The following is a 25,042-nucleotide window of genomic DNA, read 5'->3' on the forward strand; positions in this document are numbered from 1 at the left end:
TCCCTGAAACATGATAAAGTTTGCCTGAACATCTGCACATGAATCTAGGCATGGGATGTACAGTTTAAAGAATGACCTTTGTTGTACTAAAAAACATTGCATAGCTTAATTTTTCCCCACTGTTGCCTAGTGGAAATGCCTTGACCATAGAAAGCAGAGCCCCTAAAGCAACACCAAAGCGCATTACCAGCAGCGGGACACGTTCACTGGGTGCAACAGCGAGCTGGAAAGAGAACTGCATGTGACAGGCAGCTTTTAAAGGCAATAACACTCCAAAGTGAATTAATTGTTTCCTGTTAGAAAGTACATTTCACCCATCTCAGTAACACGTTTTATCCATTCTTACGCAAGAGAAGAGTTCATTAGGAGCATTTTTCCTGACTGGAAACGCCAGTTAAGGAGACATTTATATACACGGTATTGTTGGCTTGTGTTTCGAGTTGAGACACTGCTGACAGGATGGTTTATGATGTCAGAAGACTTTTCACCCTGCAGTAAGTATTTTTGTAAAGATGTCCCATCATCTCTGACAATACCTGTCAGCAGCAGTAGTGCAGTAATATCACTGATGCTCTTAATGGTTTATTTTCCCCAAACAATTGCCAAGTAGCTCTCATCCTCATTAACTGTAATACCAGTAGTTCATTGGACAGCCTGTTCCTTAGTAACAATTCCTCAAAGTGTTTAGTTAAATTTTGTCAACATTTAGCATTACCTTAATTGTGTTGCTTTAATTAGTAGCTTTTGGTAGTTTTATTCAGAAAACCCACCTGACAGTAATTCTTCTGGTTAAATAAAATGGGTGTCACTGAAACAAAAGTTTTTGAAATAAAGTGGAAAAGCAGATAGAAGAAACATCTTGAGAAAAAATAAATCATGAACAACTGGAGATAAATCATACAAGTCTCTCAGGTGGATGCTCCAGCACTGCCTGGCTGTCCATCGTCCAGAGGCTTGTACAGTCAAAGGATATTTTGCGTATCTCTACTGGCTGGCATACACAGAGAATAACAGACTATTTTTGCCATTAGTTACTCAGCTAACATGAGTGGCTACAGTCCTACATTTCAACTTTTCCACTATTTTAAACAGGGCAGAAAAGTTGTTCTGCATGGAATTCCGCATTTCTCCATTTGTATTTCTAAATATATATAATATAGTGTGTGTAAAAAAAAGTCAGTAACCATACTGAATACTAAAGTTAGGAAGTGTGTACAGTCTTAACATATCTATAGCACCTGTATGTGTTAGCATTATATATATTTATCTTTTACATTTAAGTGGTATCTAGAGGCCTTTATCTGTTATGTCATTGTTTTTACATGAGCACTCACTATTCATTCTCAAGATCAGTTTTCTGTACCTTGCACAAGATAGATTGGGATTGAGGCAGAACGCTGCTGAAAGGAAAAAAAGACATTCTTTCCTGTCTAGTCATGGGTCTGAGGGAGCTAGTTCTCCCTTCTTCTCTGCTGCAGTCGCAGTTCAGGTGCCAAGAATAATAATGCACGCACAGAAAGGTGGCATGATGCTTACCCCCTGGGAGATTAATACTGGAATTTTTAACTTTGGATAATTTGGTGTAGAGTCCTTAAAATTACTTTTGTCAAATTGGCAGTTGTTTTTATCGAGCCTGTGATTGTTTATGCATTTCATAGATCAGAAAATATGTTAACTAGAATTATTAACTGGTTTTTGAATTAAGAACCAAGTTCCTTATTTGCCTGGAATGGGTGTGTTAATAGAGAAATCCCTTATAAATGCTCCAACCAAGTACTAGACCAAGTACTAGACTAGTACTACTCCAACCTCAGGACTAGAGGAAACGGCCTCAAGTTGCGCCAGGGGAGGTTCAGGCTGGATATTAGGAAAAATTTTTTCACTGAAAGGGTTATCAGACATTGGAATGGGCTGCCCAGGGAGGTGTTTGAGGCACCATCCCTGGAAGTGTTCAAAAGACAGGTTGACGCGGTGCTGGGAGACATGGTTTAGTGATGGTGTTGCATTTTGTTGTTTTGTGGGTGTTTATTTTTGTCAGTTAGGTTGATGGTTGGACAAGATGATCTTGAAGGTCCCTTCCAACCTATAAGATTCTGTGAAAAGCTTCAGAGTGCATGGGAAGGTGATTCAGTCCTGGAAGCAGGCACTCTATCTTCATTCCACTCTTCATTTGACTATGGAACAGGGTGATGGAGACAATTACTAGAATGTATGTTGTTTGAGAAGTTTTATTCTGGATTAGTATACATTCAGCAGTGTGTTTCGTGAATATTTCCTCAGTGACAGTCTTATTCCATAAACCTCTAACAGAGCTTTTATTTGCAAAAATCTATTTAAAATAAATGGCATGTAATAAATTAAACTATCTTGTCCCCAAAACCTGTTCAGTCACAGAAGAGAATCCCTCCCTGCAACTTTGAGTCATATTTAGCTGTGATCACTTTTTGAGACCATCTGCAAAAAAAGCCTGCTTATTCCAAAGTGTATGTGGCCCTTCTAGAGCATGAAGGAGAAGAGCAAGTATTATGCCTTATTTTTGGGGGTGTATCTGGTTAGGATTTTTATTATGTCTGTGTCAGCATTTTGCTGAGCATGAGGTCTGCTCAAGCCGAAGAGGCGGTGGTGGGGAGGGAGTGCAGCAGGAAGGAGTGCTCCACGCTGCTGGCCTGAAGGAAGGATGCTGCCTTGTAAGAAGAGCTTGCCTCACTTTATTGTATTAAATTATTACCTACAGACCATTTTGTCTGGATAACTTTTGCAGCATTTATTTTCATCTCTGTCCCAGCATTAGAAATCTGATTTATCAAAGATACTTGTAAACTACAGTAACTTCTTGACTGGGTGATCAGCACTAAAGACCTTGAAAAATTGGCAGAAGTTTTCACCCTGTGAAAACGTTAAGATCAATAAAGCAAATTGATAAATACCATTTCACAGAATACAGGCTCTCAGATGAAAAGCTTTAACACATAGCAGTAACAGATCATTCGAGGTACAGAACATCATACTTTAAAAGCCATACAGTTAATGCTGTAAAAGGAAGGATTATATGAAATGTGATTGATTCTTATACCTTATGTCATAAAAAGTAGCTTCAGTTGTGTGGGGTTCTTGAGGAACTGAAATAAGAGGTTACCAGAAAAAATCAACCCTTAAATTGCAGACAAAGAGCTTCTTCTACCAATAGTATTACATCATCAAAATATTTCACAGACACTCAGAAATAAGCTGTACTTCTGTATGTCAGTGAAGCAGCAAATTGAATTCTCATAATATGTTTTGAAAATGAGTCTTGTTAGGTTTGATGAGGTGGAAAAGGTACTGAGATCACTGGTTTGTTCCAATACGTTCAGTACACTTTTCTTGGATGTTTGCCATGGCTAATCTTTTTAATGGCAGTGTAGCTTGTAAACCCATTTGGTAGAAAGCTATATGTCTCGGTTTCAGGGTACCACACCAAGTAGGGTGGTAAATAAGTTTCTCTTCAAGCGTGCAAACCCTTTTGTTACAATACCAGAAATTTTATTTTAACACACATTTCAGGAAAACCTTGGTATTTCCTTTATGAATTCAGTGATGAACAGAACAAAATGCAAATGTCATTTTAAATACACCCACACATACATGTGGAGATACTGTGTACCAGTCGTATGTTTTTTGTTTAAAGACATTTATCAAGGACAAACTTCAGTTAATTCAGGCCCAATATTTAAGAAATTGAGCCTGTCACAAACCTGGATTTCTCCAAAACCCCTTTTTGGCTACTTACCCACGCCATGTTACAGCATGATGAGCCATCATCAAATTTAAAGTTCCATCATATTAAACTACTGAGAATGTATGAGTAAAACGAGGAAAATTTTGGCTTCAGCCTCCTGACAGTTGAACCGGACGTTGCCACTTCAGGTGCTTTTGACAGTTTCAGCCTGTGGGCTTACAGGGGCATGTTGAGTTAAATTATTCTAGGCTGTTCTGTGGGTTAAAATAAACACTTTCTGCTGCCTTTAAAAGCAAAGTTAGAATGCACTGGAGATCGCATAGCACGTTTATAATGACCCCACAGCATAACTACCATTTAATCAGCTTCTATTCCAGACGTCTTTACAAAATAATTTACTTTTTGTTAACACAGTTTCATATAAAGGTACAGGATCTTATGTAGTCAGCATCATTTTCCTTAAACCACAGTCCTAATTCTGTGGTTCGGAAGAAATCCCCTGAAAAGCCTGTTTTCTCGTCATTTCTTCCTTTCTGTCAACCATAGAGAATCTGTACAGGTGGGTTTTGTGTACAGCTGCAGAGATCACAGTGCTCTGAACTCTGTTCTCTGTTAAATTATTCCTGGATAACTCTCCTTGAGAGAATCATACAAAGAATGCCCGTGAGATGAACCTTTTTTTTCCTTGGTTTCCTTTTTCATCTTCTGCCTATTCATTTTCTGTAGTCATAGCCAACAGCCTGCTCTGTACTTGAGCTGTTGTTGAACTGATTTTCATACTTCCACACAGCTGAATAGCCTCTGTCTCTGAGCACTCACATGCAAATGCAAGGTAGGAGGTGAGAGTTTTGAAACCGTATGTGTCTGAACATGTTGGCCTAAAGTGGGATTGTAGACCTGAGAAGAGAAATAGGGAAAGATCACATGAGAAAGAAAAGGGGAGGAGAAAAGATAAATAAGTATGAGATGTGTCTGAAATAGCTGGGTTTTGCCAGTTAATTTTTTTAATTATTGTGGTCACTTGAGCCAGAGTTTTCAGGCTGCTTTGCAAAAGTTGCTGATGTTTGTGCCTATGGTGTGTTTGCAGTTACCCGTACAGCGAGGACTCCAGCCAGGGAAAGCAGTACATGAACACGAGATGTCCAGCCTGGTGTGACAGAATTCTGATGTCCCACTCGGCCAAGGAGCTCATTCTAAAAGTAAGTGCGGCCCCCCGGCGCCCACTGCCTCCGCGCAGCGTTTGCCTCAGCCAAGGCAGTGGGGCTGACACTGTCCCTGCATCGCCAGTTGTCTGTAGCAAACGCTTGCCACGCTGGAGGCGGCAAGCCCCGGCAGCAGTGACCGGTTGTGCCCCCGGTGCCTTCCCCTGAGCTCGTGGATCTGCCCCAGTTAAACCCTTGGCTGTGACCAGAGCACGAGCTCTCACAAACGCTGCTTGTGGTGCCGGAGCTGCCAGCACTGGCTGCCTCTCCTCCCTCCTGTGCCGCTGCTGCGCCTGTCAGTGCTGTGCTGGGGTGTTCGGCACTGCCAAAATGTGCCTGCTTTAAAAACGAATAACGAAAAATAAAAACCCTCCATGGGTCCCCCAGCCCCGTCCACTCTACAGTAACGTAAGTGGCAGCACTGCCCTTGGTGGGGCTCAGCACAGACGCAGACACCAGTAACAGGGAGAGGCTGCTGGCCGAGGAGTCAGGCTGTTGAAAGAAAAACCTGTACAGCAACAGCTCCAGGTCCCCCAGGTACAGGCGTGGTAGATTGAGGTTCCCTCTGTTGCTGATGGTGAAAACCGAATTTCCCAAGAATATGTCAGATCCTGGATGGGCCGCATCTTCTATTGGTTTTCCCTGAATGAAGGCAAAGTCACCAGCAGGTAGGCGTCTAGCTTTGGGACACCAGTTAAGTGCCTAAATTTAGACATTCCATTAGAACTTCAAAAATACGATTTTTAGAACATATAGTTCCTCTTGGGATTTTCGTGTATAGAGGTACGGTAAGCTTGGTGGCGCTCTGTCCAAAGTTAAATGACCTAAATACAGTTCAGGAGCCTTCCAGTTGTCCTTTCTCTCCTCCCGCTCTCCTCCTTTCCCAGGGAGCCCTGACCCAGCTCTTCCTGCACTGCCCCTGGCTCCTCTGCCTGCTTGTCCATGGGGACCGGGGACCCTCCCATGGACTGGTGGTTCTGAAGGACCCGGAGCACAGTTGGGAATTGCTGTGGGACACAAGGATCCCCCACGGCTTTCTGCTCTGAGCTGACCCTCCCGCGGCACTAGCCATGGCCACCGGCACCGTGCGGGTGGGTGTGCTGTGAGCCCCGGGGTCACCTCCCCAGCCAGGCTGTGTCACCGTCTCATTCCCAACAGACTTGCCAGACCCAAAACTGCCCAAAGTCCTGCATCTTCCTGCATGTTCCTGTGTAACTAATGCTGTTTAATGGGACTGAATTGCAGAAAATAATCTTTGCAAATAAATCCATATTCTGCAGCTTCATGGCTTTTTTACTTTCTGTTTAAATTAATGAAACCCTCAAAACTTGCTTTCCTGAAGTTTATAACCTTCTGTTCCTCTCTCTCATCGGGGTTATTTATCTCATGATTAGACTGTTTGCTTTGCAGTATATAACTCACTGAAAGGCTGAGAACATTTTTTCCATAGCTACTCATGTCAAAGTCAATGTAATTTGATCTTCTTACGCAGAAATACCATAAGAAAAAGTGAGACTTTACCCCAAATCTTACAGATAGTACTTGGCGCCCATGAAATTCCTAAAGAACAAAGGATTAAAACCGTGGAAAGAGTGGCCAATGAGGGAAGATTTTTTTTTTAAGCTATGAATAAGGAGATAGAAGTGTACACAAAGGCTTGAAGAGTGTAAACAGTGCAGAGGGAAAGGAATTCTTTCAGATTATCCAGGGGGTATAACTTGGATATAATGGGAGAAAATTAAACAAAGGAAAACAAAGTTAGAGCATTAAAGAAATTTGTAGCTGTGAGGTCACTTAGCGCAATTCTTGGTCTCCATGGAACAGAAACCCAGTCAGTTGGATCATTCAAAGCTTATATTTAAAAAATGCATATAATTTTGTCTCTGCAGCTTTGCATTTGCAAATTGCGAGCATGCAGTTTGGGATATCTCCAGAAATGCATATGCAAAATTATAGATGCAGATGAGGCCAAACTGGCAGTTATTTAACTCAGTGAGTCTGTACCAAGAAAGGCATTGGCTTATCCACCTCAAACCAAACTGTAATTCTGGCCCATAAAACTTAATTAAAATCTTCAGTAGAAAAGAATACTGAACTGATAGAGGAAAGGGAAAGATGATCTTAAAAGTTTTCGTGGTTATACACAGTAAGCAGTGTTTGCCTTGCTGTTGAGAATTTATTCCATTGCAGAGACTTATGCCTTGAAGCTCTAAAAGGAACTGTGAAGAAAGTAAAAACAAATTTTAATTAACTGATTACACTGTAACAAAAACTTAAAATATAAATGTATATGAATTTTTAAAGAATTTTTGGTTGTAACTAGCTATTGAAAATCCGTATGCAGGTAATTATTTTGCTGCATTAACTTTTCTTATAGGCAAATAATTTATTTTTCTGTATTAGCAATTCTATATTTTATTTCAAAGAAAAAATCATAGTAAATCTGCATTTTAATCCTATGTAAAGAAAGAACAGTATGCACAAATTACCAGAATATACGGCGTGCTCAGCTACACAGTAGGCATTACAGATTGTACAGACATGGGGCTGTAAACAGCTTTCATGCAACATCATCTATCATGCCATGGTCGGTTACCTCACCATCATGTTATTTTATGCTTCCTGAGCCCTAAAACACCAAAGGTTGCCCACTGCCAGGGAGCTGCGCGGGTGCCCGATAGCATGAAGTAATGAATGCTCAGCCAAGTGTATATTGTTTCTGCTTGTGCACCGCTGTAATTTGTTTATCTGTCTAAAGATTATGCAGTTGAAAATCCACAATTTTATGCTGCCTTTGTAAATTATCAAGTCGCTTTTGATGAATGTATCCCCACTTCCGATGCTAGTGGCATTATGATCTTGAAATATTGGAAAGTGCTCATGCATACAATGCAGAAGGTTATGTTTTTATATTTTTGGCAGACAACCGTGCTATAAAGTAAATCTGACCTTAAGCTTCCTTACTGCATTAAAGATAATTCAGTTTTAACTTTATAGTCCTAAATGCTACTGTTTATATAAAGTTATTGCCCAGTCAAACTTGACTGATTACAGATGAGAAAGTCTTGACTGTTTCATACAAAATAAATTAGTATTGCCAACTAGTTTAAAGTGCATCTATGATTGTGTGAGAGACTTGAGAGGGTGCAGATTGCAGATTTAATTAGCTTATAGGAATTGTTTAGCATAATAAGAAATTCTCTTGTATGGCAATGTGTTTGTATTTATTCCTGAAGTGCTGCTAGAGAATCAAAACAAATTCTCAAAATCACATTTTTTTGCAAATGGCAGAAAGATGAGTACATTTTATTATTCATTAAGCTACAAATGCTGAAGAAGTCAGTGTATAAGGATAAAGTTCAACATGGAACAAAAGGAAAGCAGTTCATAATGGAGACTGGAGGAATGTCATCTTTCGTTTGCTGCAGATTTTCTTAAAATCACATTATGCTTTTTTTCTAATGAAGAAATGTATCTCAGAGATGGTCAAAGATTGTACTCATAAACTGTAAATAATTCATTCATCTCTCTGAACATTTAAAATCATCTATATGATGAAATCAAAAGCTCTTATAAGGCAACATAGAGTGCATTTAATTCAAAGAACAACATATATCCCACCTAACTCAATAAAAGATGCGTGTTATTCTTAAGAAAGGACTGTCCCAGTGTGGGAGCTGCATTTCCCTGGCATGAGGCCGGCAGGGAGTCACAACCCAGGCACTCACTCCCTCTGCCCAGGTGTCACCCACTACGTTCCTTGAGGTCCCCAAAACAAGGAGTAGGTGCAGTGGCTCCATGAGTTACTTTACGTGGACAAATCACCCAAATTACTGCAAGCAGTAATGGACATAAAAATACATTCTACATGGTCTTTCTCTGGAGAAGCCAAGCAAAAATGTGTTAATATCACTTCATTCAGAAAATGGTTTGAACCATCTGCATAAATTATTTCCATATTTCTTTCTGTAATCTGGAGAACAGTGGAACTGACTAATGTTTTGTTGTGTTTTGTTTTTTTTAACTAGTCAGAAAATGATGAGAAGATAGTAATATATGACCACATTGGGCCAAATGTCTGCATGGGGGATCACAAGGTAATTAAATTACACATTTTAGTATTGTGTCTTCTAAGTCTTTTTTATTAGGAATAAGAATGTATGCACTAGTTTCTGTTAATTTTATATTTAAGTCAACTATATCTCTGTCTTAGTTTTAATATAAATCCTCAAAAATGTCTTAAAGGTGAATTTAACTGAAATCAGCCAGTATATTGGAGTAGCTCCTTTTATGAAATCAAATAAAGAACAGGATGATGTGCGCTAGAATGAAAGCATGATACAACCTTGCAACTGTCTGTGCACTTACAGCTATTCTTTTAAAACAGAAGTATTTTCATTGGGTTATCGAAATTGCTTCCAAAACATTGTGTCAATTAATTTGGTGCCTAGCTGCATATTAGTAAAAGAACATATTGGCAGTTCCATATTTAAGCAACAAGTGAGAAAAAGGATGTAGAATTACATAAATACTAGTTGCTAAAGTGAAGAAAAAGACATGAATTTTATACACAATCTTCTCTGCTGAAGATACCAGGAGGAAAGCTAAGTTAGAAATACAGCAAAACTGAGTATTTGCTTTCTTTGAAAAAAAAGCTGATGAAGGAGTAGGAGGTAGCCTCTGAAAGCCTGTATAAAAACTGCATAGAACCTATATAAAAACTCAGCTAGAAACCTGCAAAAACTTGGAAACTGTAGGACACTGGTAACATGCCAGTCCCAGGGAGTGCTGAGTGACAATTCAGTGATGGACAATGGGTAATTACGCGTGTGTATACACCTAAACACAAACATATGCCTGTATTTACACTCATGGTCAGAGTTCCTGTGAGACAGAGTATTGTTTTCCTAAGGAAGAAGCATAAGATATTTGGTCTGAAATCGTCCAAGTCAGATTTTAAAATACAGAAGTTTACTAATTTCTCTGGTAAAATGAGAAGTTTGGGGTGGTGGCAGCTGAAGGAAGCCAGTTCAGAGACAGTAAATTTTGTTTCCTTTGTCACTGTGAATTTTTTTAGTGTGGCGCTTTCAGTGGAGCTAATTCTGTGATAAAAGGGAGTCGGGGGGGGGGACAAATTTTCCCTCAGATTCCAGGGGGAGCAGAGATCTGTAAGGAGCTGATGTCGTTCTCTTGTGCATTTTGTAGTTAGAGTAATCAAAAAAATCATTGCATCATTTTGTTTCCAGTCTTGGAATTTTTGTTGTTTACTACTAACTGTAAGAAAAAAAATGTGTATATTTCAAATGTGTAACTTCTATTTTTCCCTAACTTGCTGCAGCCTGTGTTCCTGTCCTTTCGAATAGCTGCTGGGGCAGGTAAACCTATTGCAAATGTGCACAAGTGTTGTGTCGTGCAGTGATGTGGTGGTAAATATCATTTTTTTCCTTTACGTTTACATTTTCTACATCATTTCCCCTGTGTTTATTTTTCTTTTTAAAAAAATACCAATTCTGCAACAGGAAAAAGATGCCTACGAAATGAGAAGATTTTCCGTGAAACCACGTTGTAGCAAGGAGGGGAAGGAACGCGCCGTAACTGAAACACCTAATCGTAACAACTGTATTGATAAATAAAGTCCCGAGTGCCACAATTTTAGACTGCTGATCGTACACTATGCTTCAGCATCTGGACTCTGTTTGAGAAAAGCCTCACATACCTCACTGTCTTGTATGTTCATGTGACATCAAGTAGAAATGTGGAATTATTTTTTATATATATGTCACAATTCTGTTGCCAAAACTCTAAATAGACAGCAGAGTTATGTATTTTAGATTTCACGACTTTCAACTTTTAATAAGTGTTTGTCAATGTGGAAAAGCTATTTCAGCATATGATAAACTTTTAAAGGTGTCATGCCTAACATTATATATCTTTACCACTTTGGGGTTTTGTACATTGGATTGTATAGATAGAGATATTGATGGTTTTAAATGGTATTTTCTTTGTTGACCAAGGCTTATGGTTTGTGTTTTAGTTTTAGTATTTTGTTTTTCATTTTTATAATTTTTTTCTCATGTTATTTACTATACTGCCATGTTACATGGTTTTTGAATCACACAGCAGCTGCTTTCTATACATACATATATATGTGTGTGTATATATATGTATGTATGTGTATATATACACAGATATATAAATAATTTATAAACCTGACCAAAACTTATGCTAAATATACCTTCCAATATGAATGCTTGAGAGTGCCATATCAGCAGTTAGTGTTGGAGTCTTAGCAGGTTTAGTTAAGTGTACATCAACAACCAACATTTATATAATAAATGATATATAGCAGTGCCATCCTGGATACAGATATATAGCATACTATATAGCACATGTATTAGCAGTTTCACTTTGTTACTCCTATAATCCCTTCTTTCTATGTAATATTAAGGATTGAATGTGAAGTTCTTAGCTAGGTTTGGGTGTAACTTTCCAGAATTTTGTAAACTGTTTTTGTCCGTCTTTTGTTACTGTTTTATGGTGCCAAGTATTCTATATTGAAAAAATAACAACATGGGAGAAGAAAATAATAGTCTGCTTCAGGTAGCAACTATATTGGACACGGACTGTATTTATACAGTGTTAAAGAAAAAAAAATGACTGTAAATTTTCCTGGTTAGTAGCTCAGTGCAGCCTACAACATAATCCTGTTACGAACATTTTTCTCCCACCGCTAAATACAACATTAAAAGGTGATTAGGGAGTCTGTTGATGAAACACAAATGTATGTTTTATTGATTTAATTTAGAACACTACAGAGTTCATGGACTGCGTGATGGCATTAGATTGATGCTTGATTTTGGTATAAATCACTACCATTGAAAATGATTTGATGTCTGCTTGCAGAATGTTTTCTCAACAGTACAACCTGGGTTTATATTAAGTACTGTTGCCCAAAGGGTGTCTGCAGCTCTGTATTGTTATCGTGCCATGTTGCATTATAACCACACAGTAATTCTATTTAAGCGAACTCAACTCATGATAACTTTGAAGGCCTTTAGAAATGAGTACTCTGGTTCTCAAGCAATAAAACTGATCATGGTGAATATGGCTGTGTCTGTCCCTTTAATTTGGGCATTGGGGATTACAGGGAAATTATTAAATTGTCACATTTCTTATTAATGAGTTACCTTTTAATCTCCTGCCAATTTTTCACGTGAAAACCAGTATAATAGAATGCAGTTCTAGTGTTAGTCAAAACACAACACAAACCGAGGAAAAGGCATTTAGGAGTTTGTATCGGAGTAAGAGTGTTAACATAAGAGAGTAATACAACTTTATGAGCTATTCATGAGATGCCGGTCCCCAGCAGTTCAATAAATATGCCACCATAAACTCCTTCCTGATTATCGCTGGTTTTAGAAAAAAACTACTCTCTTTTCAAACTCAGACTGAAGCCTCATTTACAGATAAACTCACCAGAGCTGTAAACTGCAAGACCATAACTAGTCCTAATCCATCGAGGGGCGTTAGTTACACAGGTGACCTGTTGAGGTAATTTGTTGGAAGAGGCTGAAATGCAACCCGCAGAAAGTCATAAAACACAACTTTAGCATTTAAACAAAAAACCCAAACAAACAAAAAACAAACAAACAAAAAAACCCAACAAAAAACCCAACAAAAAAAAAAAGAGGCGTTATCTGGGGAAGGTGCGGGGTGAGCCGGACTGCGGGGATGTTCCCAGACGGCATTCCCAGCTGGAGAGGCCGGCGGGGAAGGGCCCGATTCCCGGCGGAGCCGCCGCTACCGCAGCCGTCGGTCGTTGCGGGCTCCGCCGGGCGGGCGCTTCACGGAGCCGCCTTGCTCCGTAAAGAGAGACTCGTCACCGAACGCAGATTTCCGAGTTCCTTGGGGCACGTTTCATTTAAAGAAATTTGGAAAGGAGCAGGTGCAAATAATCCGACTTTCAAGTGCGGGTATTTTGCTTCTTTTTTAATCCTGTAATTTTCCTTTAGGAGCCAGGAAACCGGCTCCAGTTCTTCGCTGCGTCCCCTCTCAGAATGTTCAAAGGCGAAGATTAATGTCTAAACTTGATTTACTCCGCCTGTAACCGTGGTACAACTCGAGTGAGGTCCCTCCAACCCACTGCTTTCAGTGAGCGGCGGCAGCTGCGGCAGCGCGGCCGTTCCGAGGCCCGGTACCGGTAGCTCGGAACGGCCCGGAGCACCCGAGCTGCCGCGGATGCACCATCCCGCCGCTCCGCACCTGAGGAGCGGCGCTTGGGACGGCTGCGAGGCACCTCGACGGCTGCTTAATTACCCGGGTCTCGTTACGGGCAGGTCGCAAACCCAACCCGCTGGTGCGAGGGTCGCGTTCCCCGGAGCTGAACGGGAAGGGGGGGGCGAGGGGGTGAGAGATAGGGCTGGTAAACCCCCGCCGCTGCGCTCAATGAGTTCGCCTTCGGGGGTTTTACCGCGGCCAGTATCCGGGACGAGCCCCAGCCCCAGCAGCTGCCTCCCCCTGCCCGCAGCGGAGCACATAAACCCGCCAGCGGCCACCGAAACGCTTTTCCGTGCCAGGAACCGGCGCGGTCTCGGCAGGTTCAAGGCTGTTCGTTCGGCCCCGTCCAGCTCTTGTCGGCTGCTCTTCCCTGTGGGGGTCCCGGCTGGCGGGTTTCCGTGCGGCAGCGAGCCCGGCTCCCGGCGGGGCCGTCGGGCCAGCCGCCCGCCGCCGCTCTCCCCGCTCAGCCCGCCGGCGCCGCGGCACCTTTTCCCCTCCAGAGCGGCGGCGGGGCCGGGCACCGCCTGCAGGCGCCGGACGGCGGGGCGGGCACCAGGGCTGCGGCCCGGCGGGGCGGGGGCGACCGGGCCGCCAGGAGCGGGGAGCCGGTAGGTCGGGCCGCGGCCGGGAAAAGCGCCTGGGGCGAGGCGAGGGCAGGCGCCAGCCGAGGGCGTCGGGCGAGAGCGGCCCTAAAAATTCGAGTCCTCCGGCGTGGCAAAAATGTCCCCGCGACGGGCACGGCCACCCCCCCGCCCTCCCCGGGGTGAGGAACGAAAACGAGTAATGCGGCAAAAAACTCGCTAAAGGAGAAGCTTGTTAAATAATTTATTGATTTATACAAAGTCTTTTCCAACCCGTGTGGAGACATTAATTGATCCCAAGGTAAAATCAAGCGTCCGTTTTTCTCTCGTGCTTTTTTTTGGGGGGGGTTGTTTTCTGTTTTGATATTATCAAGCATAAAATCCAGAGGCAGGAGAAATCAAACCGCCAAAACACTGAGGGATGGAGTGAAAGAAAACAGCCGGTTTTTTACACTAGAAATATACATCACAAAATCTGAAATTTACTATATACAAAGTGGCTGAGCTTGGATTTGGCGACCCATACAAAACGTAACAAAATCTGATTGTTAGGAGCAGGAAATCAGCAAAAAGGCTAAAATAGAGGCAAACCTTAAAGGTCACAAAACAAAAACCAAGAAGTTGGAAAAATTCCTCCGAAATATACATCGATGAGAAAGAAAATAATTTCATAACTTATTCTGTAAAAAATATATACATTTCACATACATCTTAGTCTGTACAACACACCACTTTAAACATCCAGGTACAATTCAGCTCCGTCGCCCACTGCGGCGGCTGTGAGCGGCCGTCGGTGCCCATGCCCTCACAAGGTGTCCGAGCTGGTGCTGCAGGGGCTGACGAGGGACAGGTTCGTGGATTTGTGCTTTTTCAATAGCCTCGTGATTTTTTCGTCGTCCGAGTTGGGGTCCAGGGGCTTGTTGTATTCGTCATCGTCCTCATTGTCCGAGCTCTCCTTCAGCTTCTCCGTCTCCGAGTCGTGCTTCTTTTTCGCCGAGGCCATCTCCGCCGCGTGCCGCTTCCGCCACTTGGTCCGTCTGTTCTGGAACCAGACCTGGGCACCGGAACCGGGCACGGCTCAGCCCTGCCGCCGGCCGCTGCCCCCCAAGTCCCCCAACAGCGGCACCGGCACCGGGCCCGGGCCGCGGCCACCCCTCCTCCCCCGCGCGGAGTCCAGGCACCGGGAAAGGGGGAGCGGCAAAGCCGCGGGGTCCCGGGGAGCAGCGGGGAGGGGGACTTGCAGCGACACGCGTGGGTAACCCACCCGGCTCCCCCGGGGAAGGCGACAGCCAGAGCTGTGCAACAGCAAAACCCGCCGTTTTGCGGAACAATCATCTGTTGAAAACGGGATACGGTGGCCAGAAAAACAAGTGTTGCTGGCTCCCCGTGCACTTCAACGCTGCAGTGCACCTCAAGCCTTTGCTAAAAAATTTGCGTGGTTATGCTAGGTAAAGTTGTGCCAATTACTGGACACGGTCTCGGCTGGAAACAGACCCGTTGAAAGCAATTACCTGCGAGGGACTTTTTACTTTGGGGTTTTTTGGTTTGGTTTTTAATATATTAACATATATTTTTCTTAAATCATTTGCAGCACAAAATACTCTGAACAAAAAATAACTTGTGTAGAAACTGACCTAAGATCCATCCAATATCCCAACGTAATTTAAAATTAGTTGACTTTAAAAAAAAAAACCCTGTATGCCCTGGACGGCTGTACAGTTTCAGCGGTCGCTGATAATTATTGCAAATTGCGTCTCAGCGCTGCCTGGAGCAAGCGGGAGGCGGCGGCGGGGAGAACCCGTGCCCGGCCCGCGGGGACCTACCTTCACCTGGCTCTCGGTCATCCCCAGGGAGTAGGCGAGACGGGCTCGCTCCGGTCCTGCCAGGTATTTCGTCTGTTCGAAGGTTTTCTCCAAAGCAAATATCTGCTGCCCAGAGAAAGTCGGTCGCGAGTGTTTCTTCTTGCCGTCCTTGTCCAAAACCATTCCCGTCTGAGCTGAAAGCGGAGGAGAAACGGCACCATCAGAGACGGGCTCTGCACCGGCCCCGGATCGGGACCGGGTCTCTGCCCGGCGCCGCGAGGGGAGCGGGACGGGCGGGACGACTCCGGGTGTCCGCCGCCGTGAGACGCCGCCGGCTCCGGAGCGGGGCTCCAGGGACACCTCGGGCCGCCGCGGCGGGACGAGGTGACCGGCACCGGCCCGCTGGGCCGCCCGCCCCGTCTACCGCGCCCGCCCGCCCGGGGCCGCCCCGGCTCCCGGCGCGTCGCTCGGCGCCCGGAGGGGCCGTGCCGGAGCTCGGGCCGCCCGCCCCGGGAGCCCCGCGGCCCCCGCCGGAACCGGCCACACTTACCGGGACAGGCGAGCCGCGGGTCCCTCCAGGGCGATCCCTGCACCACTCCAGGCCAGAAGATGGGCGGCCTCCCCGGCAGCTCCGCCAGCGGCTTCGGGTATCGGGAGACGGCGGCGGGGTTGAAGTACATCCCCGCCGAGGCCGCCAGTCCGTTGATGCGGGGCAGCCCGCCCAGCAGGTTGCTGGCGGTGCCCACCGGCCGCCCCAGGATGTCGCTTATTCCGTGCGGCGTCCCCAAGGGGAGCTGCGTGTTGAGTCCGCCCAGGGCCGGTGCCTTGAAGCCGGAGGGGTTCTGCAGGGCGTAGGGGAAGAGGGAAGTCTTCATCTCGGCCATGTTGTGCAGCGCGGCCAGCGGCGTACTGCTGAGGACGAACGCGCTCTGGCGATTAGCATCCATCTGCCCCACCGCTAACATTTGTGGTCATCAGCGAGCGCGGCTCCTTCTCCCTCCGCGCCAGCAGCCGCGGTCCCGCGCCGGGAGCGCCGGCGGGGCGGCCCCTCCTGCGCCCGCAGGGCCGGAGCGACTGCGAGTACCGAACTTTGCCGGGAGCAGGGAGACCCCGGCGCGGCTCCGCCCGCCCCCGCAGCTCGGCGACGCGCACCGCCAACTTCCAGGCTGGAGCGCGGAGAGAGGCAAGTCGGGGCAGCGCGGCGGGCGTCCGGGGAGAGCAGCCCCCGCCGGCGGGGCGTCCGCGGCGGCTCCTGTGCGGGATCTAGCCCGGGGGGAGTGGGGGGGGGAACGGGGGGCACGGTGCCGGCGGGGCGGTGCGGGGCCGTTCGGGGCCGCGCGTCCGGCGGCGACAGCGGGACCCTCCGCCCGCGCCAGCCCCGCGCGCAGATAACCGCGCGGGCACCTGCCCGCCCCGCGCCCATTGGGCCGCCGCCTCCCCGCGCCGCCGCCGCCGCCCAATCGGCGGGCGCCCGGCGCCCTCCACCCCGACACGTCACCGCCGGGACGGGCGGGACCCGCGCGCCGTGGGAGCGCGCGGAGCCGCACGTGGCCGCGCCGCGCCCGACGGGACCCCGCGCGGGCTCCGCCCCGCCCGGACTCCCCGAGCCTCCCCGGCACCGCCGGGACCCCGCCGGGACCCCGCCGGGACCCCCCGCCCCGGGCCTTTAGGCAGGCGGCCGCGCCGTCCCCCCGTCTTCTCGGGCCCTTCCCGCCGGGTCCGGCGCCGGGAGAGCCGCCCGCCGCTGCGGGGCTGGCGGGGCGATCCCCCGGGGCAAGGAGGCCCCCCGGGGCGCGGGGGGGCGCGGCGGGTCCGCTGCCGCGGGGTTGCCTGCCCCATTGCCGCGCTGTCGGGTGGTCGGTGCCGTCTCCGGTAGCGCGGCAGCCGCTCCCCTGCGATGGAGCCGAGCGCGGTTGCGGACGGGTGCGATGTCCCGGGAACCGTCGTTCCGGCTTTGTGGCCTGTTTTGAGACGCTGCGGGTTCCGGGAGCGGGTCCTCCCGCCGAGCCCCGGCGGACAGGGACTGCCCCTCGGCTGCCGAGGGGAGAACGGCGCTGCCATCATCGCGGAACGGAGCTCGTTCGCACAAATAAAATTACGGCAGGTTTTCTTCTAAATCGAAAACGCTGTTACTTGTCAAGAAAAGAAGAATTCGGATTTGAGATTTTTAGAGAAAATAATTACGGAAACGGGGTTTATAGCGCGTTCTTCGCCTTTTCCTACGGTTTTTATGCTTTCCTAAACAAGGAAAATATTAACCACAACGAGTGGGGAATTAAAGCGTTTCAAAGCGTTCACAAAGTAAACATGAATCGACTTCGTCACATCAGAACAATCATTAATACGCGCGTTCCTTCGGACGTGGTCATGTCTGTCGCCAGAGCCATGTGCAGGTGAATAGCGTTCCGTTTAACCCGAAACACCAGCCCTGACGTCAAAGTAAGTTTGGGAAGGAATTACTCGGGGTGGATTAATGATCTTTTTTTTTTTTTTCAGTCGCTGTCACAGTCCGTGTGTCTTGTTATGTGCATCCTCGTAAACAGCTTAACGTAAAAACGACAGGGTAAAAACGATGCAGCCCTAAAGAAGGTTTAATAAACGAGTTAATCGCTTTTTCCTCTCTATCGCAAGCGGCAGCGGCAAAGCAAGCGGTAACGGGTGCATCAAACAGGAACCGGGTAAAACCGCGGTCTCCGCCACCCCCGCGGTACCCCCCCCGGCTGCCCCGACGGGCTCCGTTGTTCGCCGGGCTGCGGCTCGGGCAGGGTGGCGAGTGCTGGACGGGACGGGCCACTTGACCGGCCAGTCCCACCCTCGGTGACCGCCCGGGGGCGACGCCAGACCGCGACGGGGCGGAGGAGGAGGAGGTCTGCCTCTTCCGCCGCCCCGTCGCGGTCTGGCGTCGCCCCCGGGCGGCCCCTTTTATTCATTAGTTAATTGTTATTAATTAGCGAGCTGGTTTGGGTTTGCCCCTGACGTGAGTGACCTTTCCTACAAAGGCCGTGGAAGCAAAACTGAGATTAGTGACCTGAAATTCGCCAGAGATTTCTGCATTCCGACTCGTTCAGAGTGGAGTTTTATAGTGCATTGTCCAGTATTAAATGCTACAGTACAGGAAACGTTCCAGGTCGGGTTGGATGGGGCTCTGGGCAACCTGATCTACTTGAAGATGTCCCTGCTTATGGAAGGGGCAGTTGGACCAGATGGCCTTTAAAAGTCCCTTCCAACCCAATCTATTCGATGATTCTGTAACTTCAGACACATTCTGTTTAACCTTCCAGTACTTCTTTTTGTCATGCATACAGCCAAAGAACCTTTTCTTGCAGCTTTTGTGCAGCTGAAAATGTCTGAAAGGCTATGTACTAAAAGAAGATAAAAATCAGGATAATATGTGGTTTACATTTATTGGGGGTAAATGCATGTGGTTTCTGTCTCACTTTATGGGCTACAGAGAAGTCAGATGCGCAGTACATGAAAGCATCCCCCACTGTGTTGTACATTATTCCAAAGTGCAACTGTAAACATCCGTGTCAAAACAGGGTGACTGGGGAAGGGGAACGCAGGGCAGCTCTCCACAGAGGCTTATTGTGAGTGATTCTGCTGCTGGTGGAGGTAGGCATGAAGCTTGATAGGGGAGGGAAAGCACTATTGTTGTATAGAGTTACGTAGAGCGTTAGTGACAGGAGAGCAGGAAAATCCATGTTGAGGCCCTGTAATCACGCTGTCTGCGTTTCTGACAGTATGGATGCTGCTTCTTCACTGCATACCTAAAAGAGATCCTTGTGCTTAAAACTGAGGGGTGTTCTGGGCTAATAATGCAGTCACTAGAAAACAAAGTCATTTTAGACTAGATGATCTGTGTTGAAGTATCTTCAGAGGATGATGTATGTTCTGGGAAAGGCCGTATTTAATATTTTTCATTATGATCCTTGGCACAAAAAGTAGGAATATGCTAATGGTGCAGTGCTGAGAGTCCTCATCAGTGTAGAATAGCACACAAGAGCAACTGGATGACCTTGAGAACAGTGTAGCAGAAATCTGAAGAAATGTAAAAATGCAGAAATGAAGTTATTGCCTTAGAGTATGGTATTATTATAGTATTGTACTTAGGAAAAAATACAAAACAATATTTCATACAGCTGTGGCAGAATTTAGACTTTCACATTTAGGAGAGAGATGTGCAGAATTTTTTCCCCATAGGCTTGAAATTGTAGAGCATAAAAATTCGATGATGGTGCATGCCCAGCCATCTTGGCAGAGCTGACCAGTTAGTGCTTGTCCTCTCTCCGCTTGAGATTGCAGTGAGATTGAGAGTAGGATGGAGCTCAAGACAGATAAAGAAAATCAGTTCTGTAATAAGGGATCGTATTTAACAATCTGGGAAATCCCTTTCTCTCAAACTCTCATTTTCTGTTTCCCTTTGTTACTCCACCCACTCCCAGTGTTCTCTCCATTCTCCTGTTTTGGAGAGGCCAGGACAGCAGAGGAGCAGAGAGCAACTGTGGAGGACATCAGTCCCTCACAGGGTACATCCTCAGGTGGAAATGCTCTACATAGTCGAGTACCTGAGGACTTCCAGTGTATTCACTGTTAAGTTGTATGTTCCCAGTAGTTTTGACTTTTTCTTTAAACATTTCAGGGCAAAGCCTTGTGATAGGACTGCATGCAGGCATAAGGCAGACACTCCCCCCCCCCCCCCCCATGGGTCATGTATCGGCAGTATTGGCTCTGGCGTTTGGTCTGGAGAAGGGAGACGAGCACACAGTGGGGAGCGCTGAAAGAATCCCTGGGCCGGGAGGAGTCTGTAACCTTCCCAGCTTCCTCTGCTGCTCAGACACAACCCGGCATCTTTCTGCTCACAGGGACATTTACTGAAAACTGAATCCACTGGCAGAATGACCATGAGACGACCAGAATGTTCAGTACAGAAATGCTGCTGGTTGGGGGTCTGTGTGTGCCACAGTGAGAAAGAATACAGAGAGAGATGCCAGCTGACCAGTAAAATTTATGGATACTGTAAAGGGGGAGCACATTTGAAGAGGAAATAAATTTTTTTCTGTTTTGTGGTGGCCAGCTGAGTCATTCTATTTGTAGACACAAAAATGTCTAATAAATAACTTTCCATGATTGTGTGAAAATTAGTTCTCAAAAGATAGGGAAAGAAAAAAATGGCAACAATGCGTCCTCATTAAAGCATGTATGCTTAAGCTGCATGGGGTTTTGTTTGCAATCAGTCATGAACAAAGCAGTACTAAATATCTCTTTTAACAGCTGTTGGGTAATCTGTGTTTTTATAGCTTTCTAATACAATGCTCCTGATGATATTGTTAAATTGGAGTATTATGTTACAAGGTTGTATAAATAAAGCTAACTGAGCACTCATTCATATGTAAACTTCATTTTGTTCTAACTACATTTATTCTTATAAGACTGGAAGGAATCTTTTCCTAAATCTTACAACATTCTTCTGCTTAACAATAAATCATTACTGAGTCCAGTGACAAATGCTAGTGATCCCCAGTGGTGTTTAAGCCTAGAATTCCTAGTTGGAAAGTTTGTAGTCTTGTGTCCTTTGCCGGTGATATTTGAGAATTAATTGCTGTGCATTAAGAAACCGTCTTAGCTGAGGGATGCAGTTCCCCCTCCACAGAATTCAGTCTCTGTCCTGTGCTGTAAAACTGAACAAACCGTGTAATAAAGGTTTTATATTTTGTTGCCACCCTTCCAAACTGTTACAGAATTAGCAAATGCCTCTGCATTGGCTATTGGCACTGTGCAGCCCTTTCTCTGATGGGCCCCGAGTGCACCAAAGGCCCCCCTGGCTCCAACCAGCCGCACCTGGGACCTGCCCCCCACCCACCCCCTGCCTCCTCCTGGGGCCCTGGGCTCCTGCTGGCCCGGTTTGGATGCTGTGGGACTGGTGCTGCTCGCTTTGCAGTCGTTCTCAGCTCCCAGCACGGCTCAGTCCAGCTCTCAGGGACAGCCCGAGGTGTGCCCAGGAGCTTGTGGCCGTGGTGGGTCATTCCTGTCAGCACCTGGAGCAGAACGCCTGGTTGCAAGGCTAAATGAGATTGGTTTAGTTCCAAGCAAAGGATGCTGTGGCTGGAAGCAAAATAGTGTCTTTCGTAAGGAAGGGTGAAAGAGGGTGGAAAGCTTTCCCATGGGTCATTCTGTCTGCAGTGCATTTGAGGTAGGCAATGTGGTTAGTTATTTTGCCATCCAGGCATCTGAGTTTTATGAATTCTTTCATAAAGCTTTCAGATAAGACCAGGAATTCACATTTATTCTCTCTTGCTGGGGGATTTCCCCCCCCCCGCGAAAGGTGAGCATTTGCTATAGTTGGGGCAGAGGCAGCAGCTCCACGGGTCTGGCAGGAGCCCACCCAGGTGCAGGAGAAGACCTCACCTGAGATTGCAACAAGAGAAGTTGGACTGAGTGCTGCTTTCTCTGGGCTGTCACCTTGTTTCTTGTCATACTGCCTCCCTTTTCCTGGCAAGTTTCGGAGGCTTTTTATGGTTTGCCTATTGCAAATGAACGGTTATGGCTGTGTGAAGAAGTTATTTGGCTTTCTAAGTTTTCATAGCTTAACAAAATGCTCAGTATAAAACTTTCAAGCTCCTCAAAGCACATTTTGGCCTAAAAGTTGGATCTACCTTTTTTGTTCCTAACCCATGCCTTCCTGGCATGGGTTAACTTCAGCTATCAAGCACATAGATGAGACTGCCTTTTAGTACTTTCTAGAAAGAACAGAAGCAAAAGGCTCAGTATGTATTGCAACCTTGTGCCTTTGTTGGGTTTACTCTCTTTTTAAGGCTTTAATCTCATTTTGGAGAATTATTGCAGTGGAGGGAGCTATATACATAAATCCTTTCAAAACAACTTATTTCTGCTGAAGACCAGAGTGTGGTTTTGAAGGTATCATCAGGAAGTTTTCAACAGCTCTGTGTGAATTTGTTGGTCTGCTCTGCATTTTAAGCAACAAGTTTTTGAAACTGTGAAAACCATGGATTAGGTTTAAGGAAAGTATTTGACATGATTAAATTACCAACCATTACTGTAAATATGGTCATTGGTGGAAAATAGCATGGACATAATTATATATATATTTTTAGGACAAGAAATGAAACAGTATTTTTGCAGGTGAAACTTTTGAGAGATTTAAGATAAGCAGTTATCAGCGTTAGTTTTGTTCTATCTATTGTGTCTCATGAGAAGCACTCTTAATGATGGCAAAGGTGGGCAGCATTTTCTGGGCTAAATGTCCTTTTCAAAATGAAGGGCTTTTCCTCCCCCAGTGGAGCTGGGAGGCAGTTTGTGGTAGACTGAATTGCCAGTGCAGCTTCCAGCAGATCACTGGTGTTGCTGAAGTTCCCAGGCCTTCAATTTTTTATTTTTTTTTTTTTTCTGTCTGGAAACCCTGTTTTACCTGTTGCTTTTCTTCTGCTAATGGCTTAGATTATTATTGGTATTAAGAGCATTGCCTTCTCAGGTCAAGTCAGTCCTGAGTGTCCACCAACCCTCTCCCTTTCCCTCGTTAGACGAACTTTTTTTCCCCCTACTTGTCCTCACTCTAGTAGTTGATCCTTTTAATGAGAGAAGGCTACAAGTTATTCTTTCTAAGTGAGATAAGCCCTTGTGAGCTCTATTTTATCTAACCAAGACTGGGAAATCGTTTGCCCTTATTTGTATTAAACAGATGTATATACTTTACCGCAAGTCATTAGTACTATAAAGACATTGCCTTCCTATTGATAGCCTAGATGGGGAAATTCAGGAGTAAATTGCCAATAAATAAAGAGTGTGCTTGTAAGCACTATTGATTCTCTCTGAGCCGCACAGTGTTTTGTTAGTAAAACTCTTCCTGAATGTGCAAGTGAGGTTAAAAAAAAAAAGTACTTAGTGATTACTGAAAGCAGGGAGAGAGGAGTGGGGGACGAGTTTGGGTGAGAAGCTGACATTGTTTTTCCTTGAAGGGTAGAGTTTGTAAAGATAGCTGCTAAAAATGAAACAGCAATTCCTTGTGGCCACCCCCAGAAGACAGAGATAGTCTCTCCTGGAGACAATCGTTAGAAAACTCAGCACAGCATTTTCTATAACACGTAACTGCAGAGTGGTAGGAGCGTTTCCCAAATCATGAGAAGATAGAAAGTATAATTTGCATAGGAATTGAAAGATTGGTGGGATTCCAATTCCTTTTGTCCTGTTTGGACTTTGGAACAGTCTGGAAGTTACTTTTCTGAGCTGTTTGGGGGATATTTTAATGTATGCTGGTGGCTAGACATTAGGAGCCAATTGAGGAGCCGGTATGAAGAGGATCAGTGTGTGGGGATAAGCTGAAGGACAGCCGAGTCCTTCCTATTGGAGCTGGAAGAACAGTAGATTAGTCAAGCCCGTGGCTACTATAACCACGGTGCTTGCTCTGTCTTCTATGTTTCATATTCATCCAGCTTGCTGAAAACTAATATTTTTTACAGAGCTGTCTTTCTAGAAAAGACAATAGGCCAGGACTGGATGGACAACAGGACAAAGCTAAGCTGCAGTGGAATTCTCTGCTGAAACCATATCCAGCAATACCATTCCCACCATCTCCAGTGCACATATTCCATGACATAACTGATATTTGTAAGCTGACAGGCCATTCCTTCAAGAGTATCTCGACAGAACAACAGTGAGTATAATCTTGCAGAATCTGTGGCAAACCTTTTAATTGTTGATTAGAGGATTCTCCTGGTGATATGCTGATCTTCCTCACATACATTTAAAGAAGACATGAAACAATGATAAAAGCTGGGCATACAGCAACCATTTAGTTATGTGATACACAATACTGGAATTGCCCTGGATGAGGAGAAATAGAGCAGCTAAATAAAATTCATTTTACACAGCTACTCTTAGTAGCAAAAAAAATTACTGGACTGATGCACATTAAAGATGTCCTATGTCTTCAGAAAACTGATTTCTTTGGATTAAATTTCTTCTGTAAGGATGGAAATGTAATCCATCACCAAAGACTTAACACCAGGAATATATTTTTGGCAATGACAGCCTTTGGAAGGCTCATTAAAAATGACAGTATGAATTCAGAAAGTTTCAGGTTATATGACAAATTTATCACATACTGGTTTATTTATGCATTTTTCCTCACCATTAAGACATATTACATGTGAATGTATTTAAGAAATTATACACTATCTGGGTGGGGGTTTTTTTGGGGTTTTTTTGTTTTTTTTAAACATATCTTGGCTTTTGTTCTGTAAAGCTTTTACAGAATTCATTACCTCTTCTCCCTTCTGGTTTTATCTTCTTTTCTAGATCTATTTCCTTCTAGCTTTGTTCCTATAATCGGTGATGATGTTATTTCTTTGGAGATTTGTTAGATTTCTTCCACAAGAATTTAAAAATGAACAAGGAATGCTTTTTTAAAAACCTGGAGTTGTCAAAACACCCAAGAGCCTTCCTTGG

General features: G+C 45.4%; 2 protein-coding genes across 2 annotated transcripts in view; one reads left to right on the forward strand and one right to left on the reverse strand.

The window, feature by feature from the left end:
• Window positions 1-12,020, forward strand: part of INPP5A (inositol polyphosphate-5-phosphatase A) — a 186,106-nt gene extending 174,086 nt beyond the window's left edge. Inside the window, exons 13-15 of the mRNA XM_074158974.1 lie at window positions 4,806-4,917; window positions 8,949-9,017; window positions 10,440-12,020. Coding sequence (XP_074015075.1) covers window positions 4,806-4,917; window positions 8,949-9,017; window positions 10,440-10,553 — 295 coding nt within the window. The 3' untranslated portion in view covers window positions 10,554-12,020. The remainder of the gene's footprint in view (window positions 1-4,805; window positions 4,918-8,948; window positions 9,018-10,439) is intronic.
• A 2,563-nt stretch (window positions 12,021-14,583) lies between these two features.
• On the reverse strand, window positions 14,584-16,545 carry NKX6-2 (NK6 homeobox 2). Its single transcript, XM_074159080.1, has 3 exons — window positions 16,131-16,545; window positions 15,602-15,774; window positions 14,584-14,832 (listed from the first exon to the last, which is right to left on the reverse strand). The coding sequence occupies exons 1-3, from the start codon at window positions 16,543-16,545 to the stop codon at window positions 14,584-14,586; spliced, it is 837 nt and encodes a 278-aa protein (XP_074015181.1).
• Window positions 16,546-25,042: the final 8,497 nt, after the last annotated feature.

This window comes from Numenius arquata, chromosome 15 (genome assembly GCF_964106895.1).
Source record: "Numenius arquata chromosome 15, bNumArq3.hap1.1, whole genome shotgun sequence".
In the NCBI taxonomy this organism is placed as follows: Eukaryota; Metazoa; Chordata; class Aves; order Charadriiformes; family Scolopacidae; genus Numenius; species Numenius arquata.